The sequence below is a fragment of the Rhinatrema bivittatum genome, chromosome 8, assembly GCF_901001135.1.
Source record: "Rhinatrema bivittatum chromosome 8, aRhiBiv1.1, whole genome shotgun sequence".
NCBI classification, from domain to species: Eukaryota; Metazoa; Chordata; class Amphibia; order Gymnophiona; family Rhinatrematidae; genus Rhinatrema; species Rhinatrema bivittatum.
Window position 1 is genome coordinate 99,193,882 of NC_042622.1, and position 22,119 is coordinate 99,216,000.

General features: G+C 41.4%; 1 protein-coding gene across 2 annotated transcripts in view; it reads right to left on the reverse strand.

Moving 5' to 3' along the window:
- LOC115096864 (TNF receptor-associated factor 2-like) overlaps window positions 1-22,119 on the reverse strand; it is a 58,199-nt gene that overhangs the window by 34,201 nt on the left and 1,879 nt on the right. For both annotated transcript variants that reach the window (XM_029612073.1, XM_029612074.1), the window contains exons 2-3: window positions 17,659-17,954; window positions 7,025-7,100 (exon numbers count right to left, since the gene is read on the reverse strand). In XM_029612073.1, the coding sequence (XP_029467933.1) occupies window positions 7,025-7,100; window positions 17,659-17,867 (285 nt within the window). In that variant the 5' untranslated portion in view covers window positions 17,868-17,954. The remainder of the gene's footprint in view (window positions 1-7,024; window positions 7,101-17,658; window positions 17,955-22,119) is intronic.

Below are 22,119 nucleotides of genomic sequence, written 5' to 3' on the forward strand. Positions count from 1 at the left end.
TCCAATTACTTGGCACCACTCCCGTTTCCAGGGATCTACTGAACAGGTCACGCAGCAGAGCTACCAGCACATCTCTGAGCTCCCTCAGTATCCTGGGATGAACCTCATCAGGCCCCAAGGCTTTGTCCACTTTCAGTTTTCCTAGCTCTTCTCATACTTTCTCTTCCATAAATGGAGTTTCATCCATTCCACTCCCCTCCAGTTTCTTGTTAACTAGCGACGGTCCTTCTCCGGGTCTTCTTTAGTGAACACCGAACTTAAGTATTCGTTTAAAATTTCTGCCATTTCTTCATCTGTCTCCTTCCACTGATCCTATTCACCTTTCATTTTCATTATGCCACTTTGGACTTTTCTCCTTTCACTGATGTATCTGAAAAATATTTTGTCACCTCACTTTACCTCTTTGGCAATCCTTTCTTCCGCTTGACTTTTCGCTTGATTACTTTCTTCTTCTCCCTCAGTTTTACCAGATATTCTTCCTTGTGATCCTCCCTTTGGGATCTTGAATATTTCTTAAATGCTGTTCTTTTATCTTATTAGCCACCTCCTTTGTGAACCAGATAGGTTTCATTCTTTTCTTGCTTTTCTTTACTTTTCTAACATATATATTAGTCGCTTCAGTAATTGCTCCTTTTAGTATGGCCCACAGTTTTCCACATCTCTTGTTTTCTCTCATCCTTCTAGTTCTTCCTCCAGGTACTTCCCCATTTCAACAACGTCCGTGTTTTTGAAACACAAAACCTTGGTCTTTGTGCGACTTCTCCGTATCGTATTAGTGATATGAAACCATACCGTTTGATGATCACTGGTGGTGTGGTGGGCACTAACCCGGACATTAGAGACATTATCTCCATTAGTGAGCACTAAATGGAGTATAGCTCCCTCCCTTGTAGGCTTCATTACCATTTGTTTGAACAGAGCCACTTGCAGGGCATCCACTATCTCTCTACTACTGTTAGATTCCACAGAAGGGATTCTCCAGTTTACATCCGGTAGATTAAACTCTCCAACAATCATCACTTCTCCCTTCTTACTCATCTTTCAGATGTCTTCAATCAGTTCTCTATCTAGTAATTCCATTTGATTTGGAGGCCTATAAACCACGCCAATAAAAATGAATGCCCCATCATCTTTTTTTAGGACAGCCCATAACGCTTCTTCTTTGCCCCATCTTCCCTGCAGCTCAGATGCTAGAAAACGGAGCAGGACGTGGCAGCCGTAGTTTACAACAGAGCATACACTCTGCATCCTCAGCGCCGGAGTCCACAGTTCTTGATACAGCCACAGTAACAATTGCCACAGTGTTTGAGCAGTCTTTCTTGCCAAAGCACAGCCCGTGAAGAAGGAGCACAGCTCCGAAACGCCTTGGTGTCGGCAGCACAAGATCGACTACACACTCGCAAGTATAAGTTAAGCAGTGGCTTGCATATAAGAAAAGAAATTGATGAGCACGCAAACCAGTGGACACAAACAGTACTTTAAAACCATATTGAGGTGCCTAATGATTTTAAAGCCAGAACATGGCTTATAGACACGATAGCTGAACATCTGTTTAGCATTGTATGAAGGCACACTCAATCCACATCCCATATATAACAAGTCTTGTATGTATTGCATATTGTATCATGTTATAAAAGTTTGGGTAATAATTTCAGGTTTGGATATTGTTTTTGACATAAAGAGCCACTCCTCCCCCTTTTCTGTCCTCTCTGTCCTTCCTTAAGTTATATCCCGGTATGGTAGTATCCCAATCATGTGAATCTGTGAACCACGTCTCCGTGACAGCAACATGTCCAAGTCCACCTCCAACATTAGGGCTTGCAGGTCTGGGATTTTATTGCCCAAACTACGAGCATTTGTGCACATAGCTTTCCAGCTATTCTGGTACAGGTTAATGCTTTTCTTGGACTCTCTCTGTGACTTATTTAGCGGACTATTGTTATCCACTTTGCCCTTTTTTATTGCATTTGAATTTGTATTTGAGAGGTGACATTCTAATGTCCTACTATCACTATTTGAATAGCATTTCTGCTGGCCACCTCAATCTCTTTCTCAAGAACTTCTTCGGTATTTAATACAGAGAAGGCGTTTTATACTTGTGTCACTTGATAAAGTGTATGTCTCCGCATCACAGATCTAATTCTACCAGAGTCCACTGTAATCCTGTTGTTTTTTGAGTTCCTTAATGCCCTATGTGAGTGTGTGTGTGGGGGGGGGGGGGTAGACTTGTGGGCTGCACAGCTGTCAATAACAGCTGTGGGTCACAGGTCTTATCCTACCTGAGCCCACTGTAAATCCATTTTTCCATCTTGGAGGGCTCTGCTAAAATAACTCTCCATGGGGACAGAAACCTGCGGGTTCAGTAACTTATAATAATCATATGAGAATCCATCTGGTCCTGGAGTGTTGAAGTATTTACTACCCTTAATTACTTGAGAAATTTCCGATGATTTCTTGAGTAGGCCCATTCAAGCAAGTTGAGGCAAAACCACATTTTGAAAGAAGCTATCTTCCTCTGTTTGTGGGTTTGGTGGCATATTTGCAGAGGAATATAGTCGTTCATAAAAATGCCAAAATACTGCATAAATGTCTGTCCCCCTTGTTACTATAGAGCCTTGAACATTTTTTGCCCCTTCTAAAAAAAAACCTTCTCTCCACACATGAACCACATTAGCTAGTGATCTCTCCTCTTAACTGCCGAAATGAAAAAATGTATGCTTCAACATATTCAGCATTTTCAGTTTTCTTTGGTGAATCAGAGTATTCAAGCTTTCCAAGATGTTTCTATATTATTCCTTCACCGATGTACAGACTTTACGCACCCATCTGTGTTTTTCCAGTGACAATTGTTCCTCTAACTGAATAATGGACTTGTTCAACCTTTTATTCCTAGCTATAAGATATGCAATTATTTCCCCCCACATCATTACCTTGATAGTTTCCCAGAAAAGTGCTGGATTTTCCTTATGTTGAGCATTATAACTCTCAAACTCTTTCCACTTTTTACAAAGAAACACTTAAAAATAAACATCATTTCTTAATCAGCTAGAGAACTTCAATTATTTTTCTTTAAATTCTGCTTCTCCCCCTTCCAATCTATCCATAGTAGAGAGTGATCTGAAATAACTGGATTTCCTATATTTACAGTTACAATATTAGAAAACACTCTGGGATATTAAGATGTAATCAATTCTGGATAAGGAGTAATGGGCTCATGAGATGTGTGTGAATTCCTTGATCCCGGGATGAAGTACCCGCCATATGTCTAAGAACTGTAATTCCTGGCATAGGAAATCTATTCTCTTTCCTTTCATTGTGCTGCTAGGTTCTGGGGATTTATCAAGTTGGGGATCTTGTACACAATTAAAATCCCCCATTAAGAAGAGAGGCCCCTTGACATGTAGTTCCAAAATAAAAAAAAAATAAAATATATATATATATATATATATATATATATATGATTATTCTCATTTGGGGCATATACCATGACCATTTTCCCATTCATTTTGCCAATAAATATAACATACCATCTCTCTTGATCTTGAATTACCTTTTCCTCTACAACATGGATGTTTTTATGTATAAGTATGGCCACTCAAGCTTTGTCTATTATTTTGAAACATTTTATCATTACTATTATTCAGCTATAGACCTTCTTGTACAATGGCGACTAATTCTCATGTATATCACTCTGCAAGAATGCATAATAGCAAGGTAAGTCGTGTAGTTGCGTGGATCTTTCCTCAAAGAAGTGTGATCAGGGGAAGGTCATCTATTCAGCTCAAGCAGTACATAGTGGAGAAGAAACTTCGTGGTTAGAGCAAAAGACTAAGACCCAGAGAAACCAGAGTTCAAATCCTACTTCCCCCACTGACATTTCCCCTGACATGGGGCAAGTTGTTTTATCTGTAAGCCACTTTGAGCAATATTTTGAAAGGGAGACTAAAAATCCAAGAAGTAGTGGAAAAAGGATTTCAGCCAAGGACTCTAGTAACCGGATACATACAAGATTTTGCAGCTTGCAGTAATCCAGAGGATCTCTATGTATGGTGTAATGAGATGCTTTGGTAGGTTTACTGATCACTTAAACCTTCCTACTGAAACAGGGTAGGAAAGAAGATGCTTCAATTTGGTGACATGCAAAAGGTGTAGAGGGGACCTGCCACTTTTTAAGATACTAGGTTAGGCCTAGACAAGTTCAGTATGCTAACAATGTGATCTGACTGGCACAACTGCTCACAAAGTTTCATAATATGTGTGTTACGCCTGTCGGCACAGACGGCTGCAACCTCTCATGCTCACCTCTTTATTCCCCACTCCATCAAGTCTGGGAAGAATGACGGTCTCTGCTAATCCCCGCCGACCTCTCCGGTGTTCCCGGCACAGCGTGGGTGCTGCGGACTGCCATCTTGGACCCAGAATTATCTAGGCGCACGTGTGCAAGGGCTTCTTTTGAACACATCATGGCGAGAACCTCGAGGGCGTCCCCTCCTGATGACTTCATCCTACTAGTGTACTTAATCTGACCGGCCCTTGCCTTCCTCGAGTTAGCAAGGAGTGCCGTCTTGCTGAATCCACCTCTTTCTGAGTACCCGCTCCTCGGGGGCTCCCCTGCGTTCCTGGCTATCCGCTCCTTGGAGGGCCTACCTGCCTGACTGCTACTAAACCTGCTTCTCAGGTCTCTCTCTCTCCTCAGGAACCATCTATTGTGAGTACCTCTACTGACTTCTACCATGCGAACTGTATTGCAGATTTCACGCGGTATACCCTGACCCTTGTGTCACTACCGCCTTTTTTCAGTAGAAGCCATTCAGCTTTCCTGCACTACAGAATATCTACACACCAACTACAGGAGCCACTTCCGGGTTCCGGCATCTCTATCAGGTTCTACAACATCTACTGTACAGACATCCTCGGCATACCCTGCCCCGCGGGCCACTACCAGATCTGTATTCCTGAGGTGCCTACACTCGTCAGAGGGGATCCCCGGCGTACCCCGCTCCGCGGGAAACTACCGGATCTTCTCATCTGTGGCCTTGCTCTGGGTATTCCCCATTGCTCAGGACTGTACTACTACATCTTCAATTCTGTGGACATTACTTTTTCCTTCCTTCACAATAAACTCTCTATTTCTAGCTGTGTCCCTCGCCACTAAAGACTATGCCTGTGGGTGGAGACACCTCTCACCTCAGCCCAGGGTTCACATTCTTACTAAAACATAATAATGTTAAGATACAAGCTTCCTCCCTCCTAAAAGCGTAATTCTGTCTTGCAACATTTTAAATGAAGGACACAAGCCTCCGGTAATAACAAAAAAACATCTTTATGTGGATAATTATTGCTGCAGCACAAGCTTCCATTTAACATTCAAATTACATAGAACATTAAATCTATATTAAAACATTGCATTCTGATATATGTCAAACCTTATAATTCTTATCTTTGCCTGACTATCAAATGTGTAGGGTGACCAGGCTTGCTTTAGGTCATCGGCTACTTCGTTAGCTCCTAATCTTTATTGCAAATCCAGCTGTTGAAGTCCCAAACCATTGGTGCTACTTAGCATGTGACATGGCCGGGGCCCAGTTCAGTAAAAAACCGGAGTCCCAACTTGATAACTGCTGTCTTCAAGTTTTTCCCCGCCATTGAAGCGTGGGAGTTGCCATCACCCTTATTTATTTATTTAGAAATTTTTATATACCGCGGCACGTTATAAACATCACCTCGGTTTACAATAAACAATAATTCAGCAACTAGCTTTACATTCTAAAGACCATAGAACAAAACAAGTACAAATAAGTAAATGTATGATAGAAACATATAGTACAAATTAAACAAGCCTAAAATGGGTGGTAATATAAAAGGTAAGTATAAATAACTGGGTATTTTCAAACAATAGTAGAAAGGTGAGTCAAAATTGCATTCTATTTGAAGAATGGTATTGTATTTTAGGGGACACATAAATAGATTGCAAAGGATTGCCAGTGGGAGTAATTATTGAGGAAAAGTGGAAAACAGAGGGGATGGTGTGATTGGCAGTTCAGATTAAGAAAATTCCTATTATGGGTAAGCTTGTTTAAATAGCCAGGTTTTGAGGTTTTATTTAAACTTCTTATGGCGCAGGTCAGAGGGCATTTTATTCCAAATGTTGGTTCCTGCAATAGTAAATGAGCGTTCTCTCGTCGAGACGTGCTTGATATGCTTGAGAGTGGGAGTTTGGCTTGGTGAATTGTTCTTGTTGGTCTATTTGATTTGTGAAATGTGAAATGATCAGAGAACCATTGCATATCATGGTTATAGATAGACTTGTGAATGAGGGTAAGTACTTTGTACAATATCCTGGATGCTACAGGTAGCCGGTGCAGGGAGTGTAGTGCAGGCATGATGTGTTCGTGGTGGTGTGCATTGGTGAGTATGCGGGCAGCTGCATTAATTAACTATATTAACTATAATTAACTTTAACTATTAATTAATTATTAATAAATCGATTTGTAATTATTAATTAATTCATCTTAATTAACTTAATTAACTATACCCCAATCGCCTTCGAGCTAACTTCCATTGTGGGCTCCTTTGCTTTGTTCTATCTTATCATCTGGCCACCCCACTTGTGCTGCAACTAAGTTCTTTTCCTAACTCTCCTGATGATGGGTGGGTGGGAACTGCAGTTAGGACGCAAGCTGCAGCAAAGGGGGTTTTCCCATGTGCTGGTTATGCAGATTTATTTTTTAATTTGATATTTAAAAAAAAAGAAAAAAAATCAGTATAGTACAACATAAACAGAGCATGAATTTAAAAGAAAATCAAACTCAAGAGATAGAATCTATCCCCTGTCTGGAAACAGTAACAATATGAACATCCTCTCTAGATGGCCTGCACTGGTATAATTGGCATTGGATTTATTTTTTCATTGTTTAAGTTTTTATCTTATTAAAAAAATTACTTTTTTGCACATTTGAATGACTGTTTTACTACTGAAGACAATCTGAGATGTCTGAGAAGGTAGGGGCAAGAAAATACTTACAGAACCAATGTTAAAAATCGCATCCTCTGTAACAATTTTTCCTCCACATACCTGGCACTCTGGATCGGAATGGTTTCTAGGGAAAGAAAGTGAAGTCTGTATTGAAATGCATAAAATCTTGATTGCACAACAGCCAGTAGAATCTGCTTGAATTACAGATAAATAGCTTTCCTATCTGTAGCTCTCCACTCCCAAGATTAGTCTAGACAGCCTTTCTTTGCCTTCTGAGCAACAATAAACCCCAACCTATCAGTTTTACGATTTAATAATAGACTTAGAGGGCACAATTTTTCTTAGGGTGAGTTAGAGGTCTTTGGAAGCCTCCTTCAAGTGTGGCACACCATGTTCTCAGGTCTGAGCACAAGACAGCAGGATAGCAGGACAGTATCTATAACCAAATCTCATAGTAACTACTTGCACCACTACATCATACCAAGTGCTGAGTTCAGCGCTCTTGAAAGTTGTGTCTGTCTTATGGAATGTTGTGTAATGTTCTGTCTACAGAGTGGATTCTACAGTAAAAGGTCCTTGAGATGCTGGATGGGTGAACTTCCTCCAGCCCAGTTCAAGTCCAGCTTTGTCTCTTCCAGATTTTTGCTTGAAATTTATTTAGCTAGTCAGAGTCAACTTTGACCTGGTTCATATCTGACTGACTTTTTGTAATGGAATCCAGATTTATTTAAATTGGTTTGGATTCATGCAATTATTTCCATATTTCAACAATTTGAAATGTGTAAAACTTGAGGGGGGTGTGGCCTAGTGGTTAGAGCAGCAGACTGTGAACTAGTAAGCCAGCGTTCAAATGGTACTGCCATGCCTTGTGACCTTGGGCAAGTCACTTAACCCGCCACTGCCTCACGTGCAAACTTAGGGGCTCATTCACTAAATCACAGGATTTTTCCCCAAGGGAGTCACAAAGCTACAGTAATAGGTCCTGCCACTTTGTGATTCCTGCAGTATGTTTCCTCACAGTTAAATACTGCTAGAAAATATCTCATGGTGGTAAATGCACCCAATAGATCATGTGATGGTGGCCCTAGAACTTGGGGCTATCACCACTTTAAAGGGCCAATGGACCCCAAGTAAGCCCTCCCCCCCCCCCCAAAGTATTGAAACATCTCTGGGGTCTGCACAGATCCCCTGTCCCGTCCCCCCCCATCACTGCCCATGGAAGTGGCCCATTGTCAGAATAAAGGAAACTTTTTTTTTTTTTTTTAATCTGTGCCAGGCTCCAACCTCCAACCCCTTCCCTTCATCAAAAAGTCCAGCCCCCAGAGGCTGGGACCCCACTCTAGCCCACACCTCTTACTCACAAAAAACCCCTGGTGGTCCAGTGGGTGCCCGGAGTGCCCCCTAGATTTCGGGCATGGCAGCCACTATTTTCAAAATAGTTCCACCCAGCCTTAGCCCCTTTCATGAGATAGAAACAAAGGCTGAACAGAGCCATTTTTAAAAATGGTGGCTGCCAGGCCCGAGCCTAGGGGATGCTCCAGGTCCTCACTGGACCACCATGGTGTTTTATGTGAGTAAGGAGGGGAATCTGGAGGTTGATGGTCCTGACCTCCAGGGCCTGGATTTTTATGATGAAGAGGAGAGGTAGGGGATTGGAGGTGGGGCACAGCACTGATAATAAACATTTATTTTTCCTTTATTTTGACAACGGGCCAACTCCAAGAACAGCAGGGTCGATGCAGGTGGGACAGCAGGGTCTATGCAGACCCCCAGGGTTTTTCAGTACTTTTGGGGGGGGGGGGGCGCTCACTTGGGGCCACCGGCCTCTATAAGACAGGTCTCTGCGAGTATTGGGATGTGCATTAATGTCCTGATGTTCCCAGGGAAATTTAACTGCAACTCTTGAGTTGTAGCTAACTTCAAGTGAAAATGTGGCTTGCAAATTTTCTGGCACACTATGGGACTTGATTAGCATCGTTTAGGGGCAAATATAATGCAAGGTGTTTGAAACACCTCACACTATCCCCACCATAATCTATTTATCGCAGGAAAAACAGCACTTTTTTGCATGGTAGACGGCCTAACAGTTTATTAAATGATTGTAAGCCTTCAGAGAGGAAACACCTATAGTATGTGAATGAAATACGTTTTGAAGTGCCTGAAATATAAATAGATACATTTAAAATATTTGTAGATTGGCAAATAAGACCAAATAAATAGTTACACTAGGGTAAAAGGAGATATAAAGAAGGAAAATGGCTTGATGAGATCAATTAAACAAAGAATCAGATAGATAGAAATATGGGGAAAACCCTGGGCATTCAGTACATCTGGCCCAAAGCTCAGAGCCAGGCTTAGAATTCAGGGAGCCTTCCCTGACACTGCAGCTGGAAATAAAAATGAAGTCACTGCGGCTCTTCAAATCATCAAAATGAATCTTTGTTCCACTGTGCACTTCCTTAGTAAAGAAAGCCAATAAGTAATGATTATGCAACCAGCTTGCAGCCATAATACACTGGAGAAATCCTGACCCATTCTCTTGAAAGGAAAGTAGGAAGACAAGCACATGGCAAGGCAATGAACCATTTTGACTTCTGGACATTCTTGAAGTGTTTCGGCAGAAGACAGCCCGCCAATGCCACCTAAGGAAGAGTCTTAAAATACTTTATTTTCATAGGATTTGTTTAGGACCAGTGTTCCACTTATTTTGCAAGAGACTCCATTACACAAACTCAAGATGTTTCACCATTTCTTTCTGAAACAATGCCAGTCACAATATCAGTAAATTGTTTTCAGCTTTTTGTTTAGAGTCTTATCTTCCTGTTTTTAACAAGTACACAAAGAAACCAATTTTCTGTAAATCACTTGTTGGACCATTCTCAAAAAGGTAAAACTCAAGCCCTCTCAGTAAAATGTTGTACACAGAATTTTGTTTGTATTCTGTTAAACTTTCCATTATAAGATTTGAAAAGCTGATTAGATTTATATTTTGTTTCACCATCTACAATGTTTCTACATGCATGCTCTAGTCTGCATCACCAGAATTTCTCAAGGGAAAACATTTTGGTTTTTCTCACAAAACACCAACATTTACGTACGATCTGAATTGCTGCCAGCAATGATTACAAACCGAGGAACAGCTTTCTTCTCAGGCCAAAGGATCAGAATTTCCCCTTGTCTATACCCACTTAAAAATTAGGGCAGCAGAAGAGACAGAAGGAATGCAGTTAGGCTGATGTATTTATTCATTTGAACGCACTTATATCCTGCATTATTGTAGCATCTGAGTCACTCTAATATACACATGCTTCCTTTGTGTAAATTACTGGAGGGTTTAGGGATCTCTCTCTGTTTGTATGCTGATGACATACAGTTTTACATTCCGCCTACTAAATCACTTGAACATACAGCTTCTTTGATATCAATTTCTATGAAGACTATTCAGCAAGTTTTGTCACATCTTAAACTTACATTAAATCCTAGTAAGGACTGAAATTATTTGGTTAAAGAGAAATCTTTCAATGGTTAAACCGCCTGTTCTTGATCTGGGCATCTTTAATATTACTCTATCAGATCAAGCACGAAATGTAGGCATACAATTAGATGAAAATATTGCTATGAAAAAACATTAATAAATTAATTAATATAGGCTACACCAAATTGCGTTTATTACATCGACTGAAGCCTTTATTGACCTTTGAGGATTTTCGCGCTGTATTGCAGACTCTTATTTTTTTCAAGCCTAGACTATTGTAATTCCTTACTACTTGGTCTTCCTGCCTGTACACTGAAACCTTTACAATTATTACAAAATGCTTCAGCTAGACTCTTACTAGGGTTTAAAAAATTCAATCACATACCTTCTTTGATTTCACTGCACTGGTTACCAGTGCAATTTAGAATTTATTGCAAAGTCCTGACTTTAAAATTTACAATTATTCATTCAAATGATACTGGCCTGATTGGTGCAGCATTACATCTATACACTCCGCAACCAGTATTAAGTTCTCAAAACAAAGTTCTTTTGGTTGTTCCAACATTATGGAGTGCACACTTGACACAAGTAAGAGGCTGTGTTTTCCATAGCAGGTCCTAAAGTATGGAACTCATTACCTGAGATGTTGCATACGTTAACAGATATGAAGAGATTTAAATGCGAGTTAAAAACATGGTTGTTTAAAAATGCATATAACCTTGTCTAAGAGAGAAAGCGCAAGAGAATTTATTGAGTTATGAACAGCAATATTAATAATGAGAGCTATATCTAGGTTGGAAGCAAGAAGGATCTACTAGATAAATGAGGCTTGACCGACGTGCCGCAAATGCGCAGTAGAGCTGCTCTCCACTGTGCATGCGCAAGAGCATGTCATACCTGCTGGGATGCGGCGGAGAGGAGCAGTGGCGACAGCGGCAGTACAGAAGGGCTCTGGGGGTCTCTCTCTCTCATGCGGGGAGAAGCAGCGGCGGCACAGACAGAAATGGGAGGTCTCCGAGAGTCTCTCTCTTGCGCGCGCGCCTCATCACTGAGCGTCGGGCGGGCCAGCAACGAGCCCGGTGGAGAGGCGCGCACGAGAGACCCCCGGTGGTGAGACGCGCGTCCCGGATAAGAGAAGAAGAGGGAGGGGGTTGTGGAGGAGGTGGGAGGAGAAAGAAGAGGATGTGAGTAAGTGGGGAGGGTAAAGTTGTAGAGTACAGAAAAAGGGAATGGAAAAGGGCTGAGGGAGAGGGAAGGGAAAAAAGAAGATGTGAGTAAGTGGGGAAGGTAAAGTTGTGGAGTACAGAAAAAGGGAGTGGAGGAGGGCTGAGGGAGAGGGAAGGAAAAGGAAGATGAGAAGGGATGGAAGGAAGAGGATGTGAGTAAGTGGGAAGGGTAAAGTGGAGTAGAGAAAAAGAGGGAGTGGAGGAGGGCTGAGGGAGAGGGGAGAAGGGGGAAGGAAAGGAAAGATGAGAGGGGATGGAAGGAAAAGGGAAGTTGTGGAGAACAGAGCGGGTCTAACCGTGCCGGTCTGACCGATGGAATCTCGCCCGTTTTAACGGGCTTAACGGCTAGTTAAATGTAATGAATGACCTGTGTTGTATTGACCATTATGTATTAGTTTATGTATACTACTTTACTGTTTTTATTTTGTTTCTATTTCATTAGTTTCTTTTATTTTTATTTTAATATTATGAATGTTATTTGTAAACAGTTGTGATCTTGACATGGAATGAAGTATATAAACTGTTTAAATAAATAAATAAATAAATAAAACCAATCATAAAAAAATTAAACTTTAAATAGAAAAGCAACTAACACAAATACATCACCTATAGACACCACTGCACCTTTCTATTTTAATAAACTAAACCTACTTCTGTTTAAAACAAGTGTTTGGATGTAATCTTTAAACATAAAATGACATTTCTTAAAATGCATGTTTTTTTTAGTTATTAGAAAGGGGAAGTATCATCTGGGGTGGCTCAAGACAAACTCTACCTGAGACAAAGGATGAATTGGCGCCCCCCCCCCCCCCCCCCATGTCCCAGTGCAGGTGAAATCACCAAGGGCCAGGGCAGGAGGAAGGCAATGGAGGGTGAAGTGACTTGCCCAAGGTCACAAGGAATGGCAACAGGATTTGAATCCTGGCTTCCCTTGTTTGCAGCCCACTGCTCTAACCACTCGGTTTCTGGGCCTGTTATTTTTTTGTTCTCAGTCTTCGGTGTCTGCACTAGGGGGTGCTGGAGAAATGTTTAATGGGGCAGGATGGCCTTTGGCTGCCCCACCTCCTGGGTCTAGAAATAGGACTCCTCCATTCCCTACTGCCTGCCTCCCACCCTTCTCCAGGATCTGCCCCCTGGGTGTGTGAGAGGTTGGTTAATGGTGGGAGTCTGTGTGTGTGACACACTCTCTCTTAGGGCTGAATCAAGGGTATTAGATGCACTAGACAAACCCTACAGCCTTCCATTCCCCCTTCCCTCCCCATATAATTAAAACTTATGCATTCTTTTCCATTTTAACATTTATTATCTTCCCTAGCCTAAAAAGGCAGATTGTACTTTGAATGTCTATTTTCCATATGCAATCTTCTGAAGTAAAACTATCACTTACAACATATATTATATAGGCATACACTGCAAAAAACACACTTTCAATAATAATAGTTCAATAGACTTAATAAACTACCTTTCTCATAGTAATCATGGTGGTTTACTGGATCCCATATGGTACCTCTGTAACCCATCATTATTTGTTAATTATAGCTATGAATGTAAATTTTGTAAACCATTGTGATCTTTACATGGAACAATGGTATATAAAATGTCTAAACAAATAAATAAATATATATTAGGTCTATGGTTTATTTATTTATTTTATTTATTTATTTAAAGATTTTATATACCGACATTCATCAATGATATCACATCGGTTCACAGCGTAACATAAACTAGAGCCTGGAGTGGCGCTTTACATAGAACAAGTTTAACATAATACAAATATAACATGTTAACAAGAGGGGAAATTGAAAGAGGGGGGAGATATAAAGTTAAACATGGAATAAAATAACATATTAACATGCGATAAAATGAAAAGGAGGGGGAGGTAAGAGATGAGAAATAAGTTAAATTATTGTTATTATAGTAATAAGAAGTGTAAGAATATACAATATGTACAATAAATGGAATAACATAAGATATAGCAATTGTGCCGAAAACAGGTGACGGGGAAGAGAGGGGAAGGGGGAAATGGAATAGGCAGAGGGGTAGGTGCACTGGGTGTGGACTTGGCCCACAGAAAGCCAGGAATAAACTGAACTGCAATTCCAATTTAGTAAGCCTTCCATATCATAGCTGCCAGCACTCAATCTATGAAAAAGCCATAGTGCATATTACTGTCACATGGTAGGAGCAATGGATGGCCCGCGCCATTTTTTTAAGATGGCCATTGGCCGGCCATCCATTGCTCCTACCATGTGACAGAGGCCGGCCAATGGCACCAATAGCCCTGTCACACGGTAAGGGCAAAGGGCCATCAGCGCTATTTTGATTAGTGGCAGCCAATGGCCCAAGAGGGGGAGATCACTCCCGGGACCCTGCTGGACCACCAGGGACTTCTCGGTAAGTCTTGGAAGGGGGGGGGGGGGGGGGGCAGACAAAATAAAATCGGCCCGAACCATGGGAAAACAAAATTTCCCATGGTGGGCTGATAACGAAGGCCGAACCAAAAGTTTCGGCCAAATCACATCTCTAGGAAAACAAATTAAAGCCAGGTTGTTGTAAATCCCTGCACAGAAACTACATGCTAGCAGAATACCTAAAGCCTCAGTCACACAAGCAGAACACAGATAGACTCTCACCAAATACAGAATAAAGAGATCATAAAATAAAAATTGAAACATGGAGACAAAATCTGAACTGGAAATCTCAAGAAGCCAAACTCTGTAAGCAATGCAAACACAATCAAGAAATATTAAATATTAAACACACCAATAAAAAGAATGTCAAATCTGCTGATAATTCAGCCAATTAAAAACAATAAAAATGTTTAAAATATCACCAAACACTAATAAAATATTTTAAAACAGTGGCTTGATTCATGGATTGGACTAGTCTCCTATCCATGTGGTTACTGCCCGCCATATATCAGTCAAGGAAATGTTTTCCGGTTCAGGTATGCTTGATTCTAAGTTCGGGAGGGGACTATCTATACCCTATACCACGGTATTCGCAACAGATACTAAGAAAGCCCAGGAGGATCATGAAAAAAGACTGCAGGATATAGAGGCAACTAATGTGGTAACATCCACACAAGTAGCCACTATCCAGGCGTCAGGTTCTGCATTTAAGAAGGACACCATAATGATATAGAAGCAGTTAGAAAATATGGATAATGTTTTAAGGAAAAAAAAAATCTTAGAATATTGAATTTTCCTATTACTAGACTATTGTCTGCCAATGAATTATTTAAGAAATACTCAAAAGAAATTGTGGGTATTTCTAAAGAAATAATTACTTCTAATCTGTATTATGTATCTAATGTGAAAAAAAAATCTCGCAAAAAATGATGGTGATATGGATATACTCCAACCAGAAAGCCCCAATTTGACATCATTTTTAGAGGCTTCGGTAGATAATATCCAGTTAAGATCCACATTAGTAGTGGTATTTGCACTAGAGAGCCAGAAAAATCTGGTTCTCCAGAAATACTTTTTGAATAAAAGTTATGCCTTTTGTGGACAAACATTGCAAATTTTTCCCGATGTGTCGAGGGCAACCCAACACAGAAGGAAACAATTTTTGTTTCCTTCTGTGTTGGGCCTAGGGGCCACCTTCTTTCTAAAATACCCCTGTAAATGTATGATTTCCTATCAAAAAAATAAGTTTGTTTTCGTTGACCCAGGGCATTTAGAAATTTTTCTTCAAGATAAAAGTGGCTGAGTGGGTTACAGCCCTTATTGGAGAATAATGTTTGGTAAAAAAATGGAATAGATCTCTCTTGAGTTATGAATGTGTCATAATTATCTTAATATAATTTTAGAAGATAGGCTCCCCCCTAGATTATGGGGTCTGTATGTGTTTAGTTACAAAATATTTTTTTTCTTCATTGTAAGGTAAATTTTGAATTTTGATTTATGATGTAACGCACTATTTTCCTTTTCTTATTACATGTAAATGTTTTTGAGAAATTTAATAAACTATAAATGAAAAAAATATATATTTTAAAACAGCAGATACATCATAGCCAATAATTACAACTAACAAGGATAAAAAAAAAAAAATCTCCCATTCTCCATACCTGGAAATTTTAGATTTCCAGTGCTCCTGAGATTATCGTAAACTGGAAGAGGGTGCACAAACTTTAACCTTTCTTGCACACATGTGCACAGGCACATGTGTGCACACATGTGCACAGGCACTCTCCCTCACACATCAACCTCTCATACACACACACACACACACACACACACTCACTCACTCCCACAAAGACATACACCCACACCCACCCACTCTCTCATACGCACCCACCCACACACACACACATATACACCCCAACCCTTTCATATGCATATACATACCCTCTCACAAAGTCACTCTCACAGGGCAAGTCTCTTTCACACACATTTTGGACCTTTTCTCTGTCTGTATAGCAAGGCCTCCTCTGCCGCCAGCTGCAGGGGAAACACTGGCCAGTCTCCTTTCACTTTGCCTTCTCAGGCCCCCAAACTCCTTCACGCTCCACTATCTCTCCCCTTCCCCACTAGGCTCAACCCCTTCCACTCTATCTCCACTTCCAGAGTTTTACCCCTCTCTCAGTACTGCCCCTCACACAGGCTTTCTCTGTCCCTCTCTTTCACACTCACAGGTCCCCTTTCTCTTGTGTATATATGCACCCTCTCATACAGGCTTCCTCTTTCTCTCTCTCTCGCACACCCACTCCCCCTTAAATAGGCTCCCTTCTCTCTCATACATACACCCTCATACAGGCTACCTATCTCTCTCTTTCATACACACACACCCCTGCACATTGGCTCAGTCTCTCACACACATACACACACCCCTACACACAGGCTCCCTCTCTCTTTTCTCACTCACACACACACAGGCTCCCTCTCTTTCACGCACATAGGTACCCCTCATACAGGCTCCCTCTCGCTCGCACACACACACAAACACACATCCCTTTACACAGGCTCCTTCTCTCACAAACACCCTCACATACACACTCTCCCTTTTTCAAGCAGACCAGCTCCTAATCTCTCTCTCACACACACACACACACACATTCCTTCACAATCTCCTCACAAAGACTCCCTCTCTCTGGCGCGCGCACACACACACACACACACAGGCTTGCAGTCTTAAACACATTCCTCTACACATAGCTTCTCAATCTCTCAAACAACCACCTCACGAAGAATAACCGGGGCCTGCTCTGCTCGAGGCATGCCAGGACTTGCCCCTCCGTCTTCACCGTGACGTGGCATGCCAGGAACACCTTCCTTTTTGCCGCAGCGCAGCAAGCTGGGGCTTCCTTCCTCTTCCCACGAACGGGAAGGGGTCCGCTCACAGTAGCACAGAATTCCCCCAGGACTAAGAGCTTGCCAGAATGAAGGATGAGGCGGCTGTAACAGGAAGGTTTCAGGAGGCAATTCTGCCGCCTCAAAATCTTGCCGCTTGAAGCGGCCGCCTCACTCTGCCTCATTATAGAACCGCCCCTGAGTGTCATGCTCAGAATTCAAGGTGACTTTCTAACTGGATATTCTGGGCAATAGAATATGATGGCAGATAATGAAGACAAGGCCCATTTAGTCTGCCCACTTCTCCTTTCTGTAATGCTGTAGACACCAACTGATCTCATTCTCTGTGCTTATCTCAGGCTTCTTTGAATTCCACAACTGCTTTTGCCTCCATCACTTCCATCGGGAGATTGTTCCTTGTTTCTACCACCCTTTCTGACCCAAGCAAGCAGATCCTAAGATAACTTACCTTGGAGAGGGTTTCCCGATGGGAACAGTCATTTTTTGCTGCAGTATCAGAGTAAGGATGCTCACCCAGACTGTTCCACAGCAATGCAAGATGACATCACTGGATTGACATGCTGCCACTGATACAAAGTGGAGGATTTCAAGAGTAAGACTTGAAACAGAGGAGATTTCAAGTCTCCGTATTACCCAAGTATATTATACAATACATCAGAGAATTACCTTAATAACCATTCAACACAGCACATGCAGAAGCTGTGACCACAGGGCAGCAGTGCTGGATTCCTCAGGATATTTTTACACAGAAGACATACGTATTCTGATGGGACCTCATCCAAAACGCCTTGCAGAGCCTCAGCAGTAACAGACAAGGCACTAACTCCTGAGACTATCTCAGCCGAATCCAGGTGCTCAGAATGACCTTCTGCCATGATGGCTGATGGGAGGTTTCAAGTCACAGCAAGCCAAGAAGAAATATGCATTATATTTGGATCCAAAATACTCCTCCTTGGATAGTCCTGAAAAACACAGAAATAGTTTGCATTAAAGTGCGTGCCACATTTTTATTTTCGCATTTCTTACATCTCCACAACCTTGATCGTTTTTTTCTCAGCTTAACATTATTATTTTATGATCTTCTGAAGATGTTGCCATTTCTGATCATTATGTAACTTAGGAGTTAATAGCCAGTCTGCAGAGTTAGTGAGTGAATTTCATGTATTATGCTGCATGGTTTTTCTCTCTCATATAAAATGTCTCCATTTATGCTATTACAAGTATTCCATAGTGGCTTCAATCTTGAATTTCACAGTTGATCTCAATAGATGGGCCTCTGAACTCCCTCCCTGACTCTGATGAAAAGACGTGGCGTTAGACCTGCAGTGGCATACTCTGCAAAGTCAGGTGACCTCTCTCTGCACTCCATAATGGGTCATCTTGCTGGTTTTCCTGCACGACGAACATATGGTTTCTCTCACTTCAGCTCTCTATCAGGCTGATGCTATATGAGGTGCTGAGGTCAGCGCGCTGCTTAATGCATGGTTGGACGTGCGTTTTGGACGTGCTAGAGTTATGCCCGATGCAATACCAGGATTAGCACATCCAAAATGCCTGTCCAAACCAGAACATAGCTAAAATCGTTCTTCACATATAAATGTATGTTGATGAGGCTATTAGCTAGTACGCCCAATGTAAAAAGTTACCACACACTGGACGCGCACGTTCTTACACTCAAAAATTAATGCCAGCCCTAGAGCTGGCATTAAGTTTTGAGGCACACCAAGCCATGCACAGAAAAGCAGAAAATATTGCTTTCTGGCTTTTCTGTGGTTCCTTCGACTTGATATTGTTGCAATACTAAGCAAGAGGAATCATAGAAGCAGCAAAAACAAAAAAAGGTCTTTAAAAGCAGTCATATTGAGTGTCCGTTTCCCTAACCTGTACACAGCCACATCTCCTGGGTGCTCGATGCCATGGACACACTAGGGACGCGTAATTTATTCCTAGCTCGTCCTTTTTAGCACGACAGGTCATTTGCCTATTGCATCGAGCGCCCAGGAGAGGTGATTGCACACGTGTTTAAAAAAAGTGCATCCAGTTTGGATGCACATTTTTAGCACATTGGTATTGCATCAGCCTGTATGTCAGTAATCTAGTGACTCCTATCTATATGCACTTAGACCATATATATATAAGAACATAAGAAATTGCCATTCTGGGTCAGACCAAGAGTCCATCAAGCCCAGCATCCTGTTTCCAACAGTGGCCAATCCAGGTTACAAGTAGCTGTTAAGCACCCAAACATTAAGTACATCCCATGCTACTAATGCCAATAATAGCAGTGGCTATTCCCTAAGACAACTTGATTAAGAACCGGTAATGGACTTCTCCTCCAAGAACTTATCCAAACCTTTTTTAAACCCAGCTACACCAACTTCACTAACCACATCCTCTGGCAACAAATTCCAGAGCTTAATTGTGCATTGAGTGAAAAAGGTTTGTTTTAAATGTGCTACTTGCTAACCTCATGGCGTGCACCCTAGTCCTATTATCTGAAAGAGTAAATAACTGATTCACATTTACCCATACTAGACCTCTCGTGATTTTATAGACCTCTTTTATATCCTCCTCAACCATTTCTTCTCCAAGCTGAACAGCCATAACCTCTTTAGCCTTTCCTCATAGGGGAGCCATTCCAGCTCATTTATCATTTTGTTCGCCCTTCTCAGTACAACTATATCTTTTTTGAGATGCGGTGACCAGAATTGAAAACAGTACTCAATGTGTAGTCTCACCATAGAGCGATATAGAGGCATTATGACATTTTCTGTTTTATTCACCATTCCCTTCCTAATAATTCCTAACATTCTGTTTGCTTTTCTGACTACCACAGCACACTAAGCCGAAGATTTCAATGTGTTTTCTATGACACCTAGCTCTTTTTCCTAGATGGTAGCTCCTAATATGGAACCTAACATCGTGTAACTACAGCATGGGTTATTTTTCCCGATATGCATCACCTTGCACTTGTCCACATTAAATTTCATCTGCCATTTGAATGCCCAATCTTCTGGTCTCACAAGGTCCTCCTGCAATTTATCAGAGTCCGCTGGTGATTTAACTATTCTGAATAATTTTGTATCATCTGCAAATTTGATTACCTCACTCTTCATATTCCTTTCCAGAGCATTAAAAAATATATTGAAAAGCACTGATCCAAGTACATATCCCTGAGGCACTCCACTGTTTACCCTATTCCACTGAGAAAATTGACCGTGCCTCTCTGTTTCCTGTCTTTTAGCCAGTTTGTAATCCACGAAAGGACATTGCCTCCTATCCCATGACTTTTTAGTTTTCTTAGAAGCCTCTCATGAGGGACTTTGTCAAACGCCTTCTGAAAATCCAAATATACTACATCTGCTGATTCACCTTTATCTACATGTTTATTAACTCCTTCGAACAAATGATGCAGATCTGTGATGCAAGACTTGCCTTTGGTAAATCCATGCTGACTGTGTTTCATTAAACCATGTCTTTCTATATGCTCTGTGATTTTGATCTTTAGAATAGTTTCCACTATTTTTCCCAGCACTAAAGTCAGGCTCACCAGTCTATAGTTTCCCAGATCACCCCTGGAGCCTTTTTAAAATATCACTATTTTTAAAGATCACTATTTTTTAGATTTTCTTACACCACGCCTTTTTTTTTTCTCTTCCAGCAGATTGTTTCTTAGGACCGGACAGATTCAGAGAGGCATAACAGATGGCCTTCCCAGGAGTCGTTCCTAGGCTGTTCATTTCCTACCAGGGACCCAAACAATATAAACTCTCTGTGCACTGATAAAAAACTCAGAGAAGACATGGCCCATGATAAACTGTCTCTTTTTATATTCACAAACAACAGAAGGAGAGTTACTGCACATAATAAATCATCAATCCAAGGGAATAGTGCAGTGAGGCTATATGAAGAATCCACAGTCAAATTTGGTGTAATAAATCTTTTAGTTAGTACGGCAACTCCACGATTCAGAAATTACATGAAATGTAATTTCTGAATTGTGAAGTTACATGTCATGTAATTTCTGAATCGTGGAGTTGCCGTACTAACTAAAAGATTTATTGCACCAAATTTGACTCTGTGTGGATTCTTCATATAGCCTCACTGCACTATTCCCTTGGATTGATGATTTTTTATATTCACACATAGTCTTACTGAAACCATCTTTGTAATTATTTCTTGACACCAGTAGTCTGGATGACTCTGGGCCTGTGACACAGAGGCGATATCCTGTAATCTGTAGTAACAGCTCTGCCATGGACCTGCCTTATTATTTTAGATTTTTAGGACTGGAGGCAGGGCTGTAGCTAGATAATTTAGCATTCTGCGCTGAAACAGCAGGAAGTGTCATTTTCTTCCTTATGGCAAGTAGACTGTAATAGCAGTTTTGCTACCGTATACCATCTCCGTCAGCTCATTCTATGTTCCCCCTATCTCTCCCCTCACCTCACCTGCATCACTCTGCCTTACCAGCCCAGGCTACAACACTGGATGGGGGGCCTCTCTCTTCCCCACTACAGATTACAGGGCACACTTCAGATGTGACTGAAGAAGTTTTTTCTCCCAGGAGTAGGTGGGTGTTAACTGAGGCAGCAGACACAAAGAAACCTTAGTGGGAACAGCAGGAAGGTAGAAGACCGTGTATTAAGACTGTAGGGAGGCACAAATGGGCAGACTGGCATCTTCAGTTTTCCCATTTTGGGAGTACACTTCAGCCCCCATTAAAGGGGAGAGGAAGACTTCATTCAGCATCCAGTATAAGATTTGACTAGTGCCTGTTAGATTACTTTATAATCAGAAAGTTTTTAGGGGTACTCACCTAATGTTAGTGCTCTTCAGCCTGACATGGCCGTCACATTCTGTTTCTCAGTCACACGATCTGCAGAAGTACCCCAGTGCCAATTTAAGGATTTTAACAGCAGTAAAATGGGTGAAAAGCTGTTCAGAGCCAGATGTACTAAAAGGGGTTTTCCCATTTACTCTGTATAGGGATAATGCTTTGTAGAGAAGACCCTACATTTGTTATAATAGTAATACAAGTTCCATCTTCAATCTGCTCGCTCTCTCTTCTCTAAACTGAAAATAGAGTTCCCAGGGTCTGCTCCTTCCTGTTCCTGTGGCCAGATC